Source organism: Lasioglossum baleicum, chromosome 12, assembly GCF_051020765.1.
Source record: "Lasioglossum baleicum chromosome 12, iyLasBale1, whole genome shotgun sequence".
Classification (NCBI taxonomy): domain Eukaryota; kingdom Metazoa; phylum Arthropoda; class Insecta; order Hymenoptera; family Halictidae; genus Lasioglossum; species Lasioglossum baleicum.
This window is the reverse complement of record NC_134940.1, coordinates 9,978,461-9,989,044: the sequence shown is the minus strand read 5'-3', so window position 1 is coordinate 9,989,044 and position 10,584 is coordinate 9,978,461. Positions and strand designations below refer to the sequence as shown.

Sequence of the window (10,584 nt, the reverse complement as noted above, 5' to 3'; positions counted from 1 at the left end):
ATGTTCAGTACATGAATCTGCAGCACTATGGCGAGCTAGTATTCGACATTTTCTGTGGTCTTTTTCGTCTACTTCAATATTTGAAATTGTCTTGGTAGAGGAATTCGTGGTAGAGGAATGAGTTCTCGTGTTCTTCTATTATGTACCCTGTTGTTAGACTGCTGTAGGCTTCCAATTTGCAGACGTCGAATTTGTATTTAAACATTTCTGAAACCATTCGTTAAATTACTATTTGTTTTCTATGGTTATCTTTGTCTGCTTGACGCTTTTAATTAGCGTGCGATGGCTGAGGCTTGTGGAATTACTCTTCATGTTGTTTTTAGTACGTACTCTTCTGCTAGACTGCCTTACACTCAAGCTATTATTGGAAATTTCTGTTGTCATGTTTATAGGAAGTGGTGCAGTCTGCAGGAATGAGTCATCGTGTCGTTTTACTATGTACTCTTCTTGTGCTGCACTACTTTATGCCCCCCTACACAATTTTAGACCTCTTTGAAAGAGAAAGAGTAATTGACAATCTTAGTAGCTATGTAGTCTATTCTGTATTAAAGTTTTTAAACATAATTTTGGGTCTACGAATTACCATTTGTTACCTAATTTTGTGAAAGGGTGGCTTTTGATGTCACTCAACCGCCCCCTGCCTTACGATCCATCTACGTCGCAATTCTTTCTACAAAATTGTAAAGCCCTTTATGAAACAGTAATTGGAAATTTCAGTGCTCATATTTTTATACAGGTTCAAGAAAATTTTTTGAAAGCATCTGCTTTCTTCTACTTTATCAGCTACCTTCACAGAAAAGTGTCTTTTTTAAAATTCTGGAGTCTATTACGAAACAGTAATTGAAAATTTCAGAGCTCATCTTTTTGTAAGGATTAAAGAAGATTTTTGAAAAGAATTTACTTTCCATGCTGGAGAGGTGAGACAGTAATTGGCAATTAAGTGTCCATTTTCCTCCCACAGAGTGAAAGCTTTGAAAATAATCTGCCTCTATCTTTCTAAATAAATTTTCCTAAGGGGATCTCATAAATAAAATTCTGAAGCCCCAATGTGAAACAGTAATAGATAATTGAAATGTCTATTTTCCCCCATAGAGTGAAAGCTTCGAAAATAATCTATCTCCATTTTTTTTAAATTGTGTAGGGTCTTCCACATTGGGAGATTCAATGTTTTTCCTGAGAGGGGACCATAAATAAAATTCTGGAGCCCCGCGCGAAGCAATGATTCATAATTTGAGTGTCTCTCCCGCAGAGTAAAAGTTTTCCAGCCAGCTCTGTGCTTTTAAAATATCTAGGGTCTCGCAGAGATAGGGAGTTTTAAAGTTTTTCCCCGCGAGGCGAGGGTGACTTCCGCTGTTATTTAAGCGCATCGTTTTGTCCCGGAATGACTCGGAGGGTTGATGGGTCGCAGTCTTTGTTAAGGGTTCAAGATTTCCGAGGTTTGCTTCGAAAGGATTTTCCGGATCGTTGAACGCTTTCATGCGCGTTCGTGCCGTCTTATATCCATCGCTAGCCGGCGTTTCCGCTGCGCGTCGCCGCGTTGCCCTTTCGACAATGCCACTTCGTCGGGGTGATTCTCCTTCGGCGAACGTTTCGGGGGCGAATCGAGTACATGGAAGAGCGTATACTCGTGGTAATAAATAACTGTGAATGAAACCGTCGGGGTTGCCTGCGGCAAGTGTTTCGACACCGCAATGCAATTAGGAGTTCACCGACAAACAATTTAACGACGAACATTCTGCTAAGAGTCTCCCCGAAGCTCCTCAAAATTTTCAAAAGTTCAAACCCAACTTACAACAACGATACAACAATCAGTTCATAACTGATTAGTAGAATGCGGATCTTTATGCAAAATAAAAAATGTTCGTATCGATTGCAGGACACAGGAGCCAAATAAAAATTGTATTCTTCTTTTCATTAGCCTATTAAGCTGAAACTAATATGTTCATTGAAGTTCTTAAATATTTTTAACATGTCCACTGCTTGAAACTATACGTGCCCATTTTTGTTATAAATGCATAAAATCCGCAGTCTACTGATTAGTTACAATTTTACCAGAAATATTAGCTGTATAATTCCTTTACAAACAGCTGAAATTCATAAAAGATATAATTGGAGAGCGGATCTTTATGCAAATTAAAAATGTTCAACTTGAATTGCAATAATCTGGCGTGCAATAGAAATTTATCTTCTTTCTTAATCTGTTTAATAGGTGGAAAATAATACAACAGTATTATTAAGTTCTTCTAATGTTTTCACTGTTTTAAATTACACCTACTCATTTTTGTCATAAATGCATAAAATCCGCTGTGTAAAATTTAAGGTTGTTCTCCACATGTGTCGCAATTTCTATTGCAGCGATATAAAACACAAGAAAATGACTGAAAAATGTGAGCAAAGATTCAAGTAAAAACTAAAATAAAAATCAAAGTAAAATAAATATTTGAAGATTTTGTAAATATCTCAAAAAGTCTCACATGTGTATTATAAGAAACGGATACAATATTCTAGGATGACCGAGGAGAAAGAACGACAGACTTGCTCGAGATTTTTATGTTAACAGAAGGGTAGGAGGGTGACGTAATCGAGATAGGAGGGTGCTATGACAAAGAATACATACTATACTGGAGGGGCATCGCACATTTTTACAGGGGCATCGTATCTCGCCAGAGGGAAATGGATAGGTCGTACGATTTCGTTCATTGCTGCCATCGAATTCATTTCGTAAGGGGTTGCAACGTTCCCGATATAGATACAGGGTGTCCAACTTACACCTAGCAAGCCTGCAAAACTCTTACATCAAAAATCACAATTGTCAATAAAATTATGTCATAAGTATCATTGTTGTAATTGATTTCGAGAAAGGGAGTTTCGAAGGAACAAATGTCATTTCACATTTGTTCCACCCCTTTTCCGGTTGTCCTGCGTTCCTCGCGCACTGCATATCTCTATGTACATCTCCCCTTGCGTCAGGAATGACGAATAACAGGCAATTAATTACCTGCAGTAAATGCAGCAAGTTGCAACCCATTGTACATAAAATCGCAATTTGCCTGGTGGATTGTATTCTGAATTATTCGATTCTGCATGAAGAATCTTGAACAATGAGATTGTTAGCTTAAAACCTATTGTGCATCAAGTCGCGACTCGCAAAAAATAAATTCTTTGGCGAATTACCTGATGCTGTACGACGAAATACTCTTCAATGCTGGAAAAATGATTTTTAAGTACTATTAAGAATTTACAACCCTTACTTAATCGAGTTACCTAATTCTTTAGACTCTTGCACTGGATAAAAAGGATTGTTGAGGGGGGAATAGGGTTTCTGAATCTTCTACTAAATCTCATTATCCAACGATCTGTAAAAAAATAAAATTTTAACTATAAACTCCTACTATTCCCAACTCGATGATCGATTCCCGAATAGATTGATTTCGGGCCGTGACGTGAAGTGGGGAAGCGACCTTAGAAATATTACAGTAACTTTTATTTAACGAAATATATAACAGAATATGGATGAAACTGGAGGGAGTGGAACGGCGACGCTCACGCGAGATCGGGATATCTCGCTGGCCCTCGGGATCGAAGTCTCGCGCTCATATACATACATATGTATACATATTCATGTGTCCGCGTGTCAGTGTCTCAGTGTACAGTGTACATGTATATACGTTACGAATCTTCGTCTCCTATTTACAGCGCCCACTCTCCCCGTGTCGGAACAACGATCGAAACGTCCGAGTTCGATCCCGAGGGAGATCTTTCGCTTCGAAAAAACGAATCTTCTTCCCGTCTTCCATCTTCTTTCTTTCGAACGCCGCATAGCTGCCTCCCGGAAAAAGAAGGAGAAAATCACCCATGTTCCCGCGAGCATCACGCGAGCCGATGATCGAGGCGATCGATGATCCTCCAATGCGGATCGCCGACGATCGGAAGTGGCCATCGACGATCCTAATGGCGGAGGAACAATCGATTTTTTCGCTTTTTAGAATGTTTCGCCGCGCGGTCGTGCGCTCTACCCTCGCGTTATTGCTAATTATACTGCTCGTCGAACGGTCATGCTGCCGGAAACCACCGCCGCGCCGGAGGTGCACCTCGAAGTCAACGTTCACTGGATGATCTATTAACACTAAACCTACCAAACGCCGGTCAAAATCACCGGTTACAGGTTTTTTATTTTACAATTAGAAAAATAATAAAACTGATTTCATAAGAAACAATTGTATACAGTGGGTGTACAAAGTATTTCGTACACCTTTTAAAAACTAATAACTTTATTATAATTGTACCAAACGACCTGATTTTTTACAATCAATTAGAAGCATTGGTTTACGAAATGATATGCAAAAAAGATTTCTCAGAAATTATAATTTACAAGGTTACATGCAAACATAAAAACGGCATTTTTTAAAACTTTTTTATTTGGGCCCTCAATGAAAAATTAAAATATGTTTTGTAGATCTAGGTTAGTTATACACATGCTGAAAATTTCATCGAAATCGGTTGACGCAGGAAATAACAACACGCATCGAAAGATGTATGATTCTGTGGATTTGTAAAACTACGATTTCTACCATTTTTAACCGCTTGTAGCTCGTGTATGTATGTTAATCGATTTCGATGAAATTTTCAGCATGTGGATAACTAACATAGATCTATAAAACATATATTTTAAATTTTCATTGAGGTCCCAAATAAAAAGGTTTTAAAAAATGCCTTTTTTATTTTTGTATGTAACCTTGTAAATTATAATTTTTGGAAAATCTGTTTTGCATATCATTTCGTAAGTCAATGCTTCTAATTGATTATAAAAAGGTCAGGTAGTTTGGTACAATTATAAAAAAGTTATTAGTTTTTAAAAGGTGTACGAATACTTTGTACACCCACTGTAGATATCTTTAGTAGTGCACGTGTTACAATAGGAGCCGCACAAAGTCTAAATAAAATCAACCCTTTTAAGGGAAGGTGTGTACCAGTTACTTTTAAGGCTCGGTAGGTTTAGTGTTAACCTGTGGTCGATATTTTTTATTACGAGGGCGGGGAGAAAAAAGTTTGCTTCAACTTTGTCGCTTTATAATGTAAAATCTTTTGTGCTGCAGGGTTGTGGAAAAGACATTGTTATTCTTAGACTTGAAGTTTGAATTCCTTGGAAGTTGTTAATGAATGTTTACTTCTATTTTTACTTCTAGTTTGCTTGAATCGATTCTCCGCGCGGCGAAATACTACTTTTCTTCTAAACAAAGATAACAAGTGCCAGACCACTGCCCTCTGTTCTCCAATTTTCAATCTCAAACTTTTCAGTGCACTCCCAGAGGCCCCTTTGGCATCGCAATTCCTCTTCCCTTGTCTAAGGACACGGCAGAACGATTCGTAACTCGTATGACCTTGAAAAATAGGGATTGCCCCGCGGGCTGTCTGGCTGCGACGCCCTCGGGAGCTTCTAAACACGTATAGGATTGAAAATGAGGAACCACGAAGCCAATTTTGGATTTTCAATTCGACGCGTGACGATCGACGAGCGTTCGTTTGGTTTTTAACCTTTCAACCGAGTGTCTCTTCAATTATACTCATTCGGGAAGACTGTAAACCAATATACATAAAATGGACATGTCAACAATTTCGCATGAAGATCCGTAGTCTAAATATAATGGAAGAATTGATATAATTCAGTTAAGGAGAAAGTTATTAATTTTTGGAAGGTGATGGCTGACAAGAACGTCGACTAAACTCGTCATCCCCGGTTGAAAGGTTAAAAGGAAGCGGAAACCGAAACCTTTTTTTACTGTTGTTGTTTTAAACACTAACACACCACCGATTTTCTAAGACGACCTTACACGACTCTCTACCGCATCTTATTGAATACAGTCGAACGAGGACATCCGTGGTTTCCGCGGTTTGTCTGGGGGATGGTTCAACCCCCATGAAGATGGTTGACCCCTTGCTCTGTAACATCCGATTTCAAACCGAGGGTTCAAACTACTCAAATGTTCACTTTCTCGCAAGAAAAGCGACAGGAATTTAAATTAAATTTAAAAAAGGGTTTTATAATAATTAACCCTTTCCCTGCAACCTAATTTTGCAGGTCCCGAAAGAGATCACAGGGCAAGGGGTTGAACAGGGAAAATTTGGGGATGGTGGTGAAACAATGACGTCGATGGACGAACACGAAAGAAGAGCTGGAAAAAACGAGCATCGCGAAATCATCCTGGCCTGGACGGATGGGGGCTTGGGGGAGAGGCTGACAGGGGAGGATTCAACAACGAGAGTCGATCTTAACAAAATACACGCTGAATTTTGATATTCCTGTATCGTATCTTTCTCGCTTTCGCAGTATACACGTGTGTACTTGTGTCTGTGTACGCGAGTGTCTGTATGCAGGTGTATCTTCTTGTGTCTATGTTCACGTGTGTGTTTTCGTGTGCGTATATACCGTACGTATATACAAAACGTATATGCACCTATACATAGATAACGTCTCTCTTTCCAAGTTGTACGTTTATTTTACACATAAAGTCGGCTGTTCGTCGGATTAACGGAATCATGCTGCTTTTCATTCAATGTACAGAGAATGCCGACGGGCGCCGGTCAACGTTACACTCGTTCGTGGTGTCTTCATCATCTGGCTGTAGATTGTAGATCTTTATGCGAATTTATCAGTTTTGTTAAGTTATTCTATAAAAGTTAGGACGAGAGAAAGATTCGCCTCGGTGGCTGCGGAAATTCGGTATTTCCGTTACTGTACGCGTTCAATTGTGTTTTAGATAATTATTGTGATTGCAAATGTATGCAAATTTCCATCGCAATAGAAAAATTTTAAAAAACCGAGCTGAAACAAAAATTGGAGAAATGGAGAAGTGGAGAAATGTTAAAAACATTCCTAGAGACGCATAAAGTTCCACAGCCTAATCACAATAAAGAGCATGCCCTTCAAAGGACTCTGTGAACCGGAAGTAGTCCTCCGACGCCCGGCGGCCGCGCTCGAGGAAAAGAGTACGGGTCGCAGTTAGCGAATAGAATAATCAGAATAACCAGAATAATAATAATAATAATTAGAATAATGAATAATAATAATACTAAGGACAATAATAACGATAAAACCTCTTATTCGTGATCTCTGTTTCTATACAAGTGCACAAATATTTACAGAAACAATGTTAACGACGGACACGAAGGGAGTTGGGTGTCGTTGAGCGTGTTCCGTAGACTTCCACACACACACACATACACCACGTTTACTTTTTTTATCTAGCCAAATCCCGTTCTCGTTTTCGTCTCACAACGAATCGGAGAGCTCGGCCGGTCTCTTCTGGACAAGAGGACACGCCCGGGACGCTATTTTGGCACATCGTTACCATGTTCAATTGGCACAACGTCCCGGGGCGTCGTCAAACGACCAATCTCGAGACGAGAGGAGCTTCTTCTTTTCTGTTCAACTGGACTCTGAGCGACACCGAGATCAAGCTGCGCGACACTTTTCATTTTACATCGCGTCGCCGGACTGTCTTCTCGCATTTTCGCGCCGGGAACATCTGATACTGACACTGATCCAATCGAAGTTTAAGTAAACAAGGAAAAGAACGGTCCTCCAAGTACGTTGCTGCTCGCGACAATGTTCAGGCGTTGTAATAATGTATTGAATAAACTATAACAAAATAAAAATATGATAATTGTAGACAGAATTCATTGAAGAAAGAATTTTGTGTTTGGAATTTCTATTTCGCATGAAGACTTACGGTCTAGTATTGAATAATGGAAAAAAGGACATTTTCACGAGCAACAGCGATCGAGAAGGACCTGACGAAGATCGGAAAGTCCTCCCGGAGTAGGTCAGCAATTCCTGGAGCCACGAAACCGCGTCTCGCAGCGGAGTTCGATCCGCTAAACACCGTTGATTATTGCTAGTCGTAAACAAGTGGAAAAAGGAACGGACAGGATCGTCCGTTCCGGGTTTTGGCCGAGGAAGTGTACACCGGGTTCGGCCGGTTCTTCTTCGCCGTTTTTTTCTCTCGGAAGATCGGTTCTCACGCAGATTCGCACACGAGCCTAAGTCTATCGTATTTAACGAGGTCTACGAGGGGAGGTTAGAGGGTACGACTCACTTGTCTAAACAAATACGATAGAGAAAGAGACAGAGATAGAGAGGGTAGATAGAGAGAGAGAGAGGAGGAGGAGGAGGAGGAGGAGGAGGAGTCTACGACGAACGATGATGGAGGTTTCAATGTGGATTCCATGTTCACGAGGACCGCGGAATCATCGGGAACGCGGTTCACGTTCTTTGTCATTTGTGAACGTGCACGCCGAGTTTCCGCGAGACAATTCCGGCTTGAAACGCGACAACAGGAGCTTGTACCGTGTCCCCGGGTTCCTAGACGACCGAGGACGCTCCTGGTTACCCTAGGTGGCTCGTGGTTTCAGTATCGTTCGCGGCTGTGTCCAGCAGGAAGTCGGTGAGCGGCTGAAAGAAGGCCGATCTCTTTCAGGCTTCATCTTTGGGAAACGTGTGTTTTTTGTTCGCATCGTACGCGGAGTTGCGGCGGTTTTCCCCTTGGGATCGGATATCGTCCGCGAGTTAAAACTACGGTGCCGAGCCAGCCTCAACCAGGAAGATCTGGACGATCAGGGTCCTGAAGATTGAGGATGACTCGCGGGAGGGAAATCCTGAAGGTCGCGAATAGCGCAGCAATCGTCCTCAGGATTCGTCTCCAAGGTTGACGCTCGTGTTTTCCGAGGCCCAGTCGAGGAACACGAAGTGTCGCGACACGACGGGACGACAAGTTTGTTCTACTCGTGGACGCTGAAACGCCGGGGCGACGATCCTCGAAGAACATCTGATGGCACCGACGAATGCAACACGGAAGACTACGCCAAAACCAGCGGTACTTGGAGTACGATAGTCTGGCAAGAAGTTTGATACGCGCGCGAGTACGAAACGTAATATTGTATAACAGGCACCAGATAGAAGAACGAGTCCTTTGGGGAGCCTCGGGTCAGACTTTGGAGCTTGCTCTTTCCTATTTCGCTGTGCTACTGGCCCTCGCAGCTATTCCGGATCCGTTCGGTTCGGACCCGGTTCGACAGGATCATTCGATCATTTTCATTCCGGTTCTCTTCGCTTTTTGTTTATTGTATCCAGGACGCCGGGACCCATTGCGGTTCCCTTTCCAGGGAGTTGATCTCCGTCAGGAGATCGTTGTACGCTCGATCTGTGTCGGTATTTATGATGATCATGTCGAACAGGTGGCCGTACTTGTCCTCCATCTCCCGCGCTTTCTCAATTATGTCCTTCAGTTCTTCCTCTTTAAAACTCTCGTTGTTCTTGATCCTCTTCTGTCGCAGCTTCTCCAAGCTGGGCGGCGCGACGAACACCACGTAAGGTTTCAGGTCCGAGTTACGCAGGATCTTCAGGCTCTGAGGGTGCAGGTTCAGTACACAGATTTTCCCAGAGTTCACCACGGTCCGTATCGCCTCCACAGACGTGCCGTAGTACGCCTTCTCGTATTCACCGTGCTCCACAAACTTACGACCGAGGATGTCCGACTCGAACTGAGAGCGAGAGATGAAGTGGTAATCCTGTCCATCTACTTCGGAGTCCTTCCGGGGACGACTCGTGTCTGGAAGGAACAATTTTTGATAGTTGATCAGGGTTCGAGAGGGACACTGGCGAAAATTGATTAACTTTTGTACCACTATACACAGTCTCGTAACATGGCGACTTCAAATATTCAACTATATAATTCAACCAAATCGCAAGTAAACCTTCCAAATCAATTAAAGGATTTGATCATCTTACGAGGAATTGCCGCTGCAAAACGCTCGCTGTCCTGCATCAGTCTCTGCCTCAGCTCGTGTCTGCCGATGTTCGGTGGCCCGATTAGAACGATGGGTCTCTTGTGATTCGCTCTAGGATAGTACAACGCGACTTCCTCGTACGTTAGCACCTCCTCGCTGTCGTAATCTACGAGTAACACATAGACGAACCATTAGTAAACGGAAACATTAGTCACCCGGCTAGCTAGCTTATGTTATCGTTCCCGATATCTACCGTCGATGGCAGTCGTTGCGTAATGCGGATAACCGTCGTCGTTGTAATTCGCTCCGAACTTGTTTCGCTTCTTCTTCTTCGGGTTCTTACGGGTGCAGAGCAGCGTGCTGGACTTCTTCGAGCTGCGCACGGTCGATTTATCGCCGGCGATCGTCTGCTTCATCGACTCCCGTCTGAGGAAATGAGTTAAGGTTCAATCGAAAGGTCGAGGACAGCTAAAATAGAATAACGCGCGAGGATCGATTGTCTTACTGATTCTGGAAGGCTTTGCTGGGGATCAGACCAGCCAGGGTTTGGTCCTCCTCGCCTTCTCGGTAAGCTTGCCACCAGTTCGGATCCTCCTGAGAAATCACGTGTAGAACATCGCCCTTCTGAAAGCTGACACCCAGCTCTCGACAGGGAATATAAGGGTCCTCTTCGGGGTCGTAGTCGAAGTGTGCTCGTATGTGCTGTATCTGGTGATAAGACAGTCACGGTTAGCTAAAGGTCGTCTACACGAATGATTAACAGCAGTGGTCTTCAAAGAAAATTAATGTTGAAGACTG

General features: G+C 42.5%; 1 protein-coding gene across 5 annotated transcripts in view; it reads right to left on the bottom strand.

The window, feature by feature from the left end:
* Positions 1–6,285: 6,285 nt before the first annotated feature.
* The window catches only part of LOC143214257 (uncharacterized), a 92,354-nt gene continuing 88,055 nt past the window's right edge, over positions 6,286–10,584 (bottom strand). For all 5 annotated transcript variants that reach the window (XM_076435036.1, XM_076435037.1, XM_076435035.1 and 2 more), the window contains 4 exons: positions 10,292–10,494; positions 10,040–10,212; positions 9,788–9,952; positions 6,286–9,608 (listed from right to left, as the gene is read on the bottom strand). In XM_076435036.1, the coding sequence (XP_076291151.1) occupies positions 9,118–9,608; positions 9,788–9,952; positions 10,040–10,212; positions 10,292–10,494 (1,032 nt within the window). In that variant the 3' untranslated portion in view covers positions 6,286–9,117. The remainder of the gene's footprint in view (positions 9,609–9,787; positions 9,953–10,039; positions 10,213–10,291; positions 10,495–10,584) is intronic.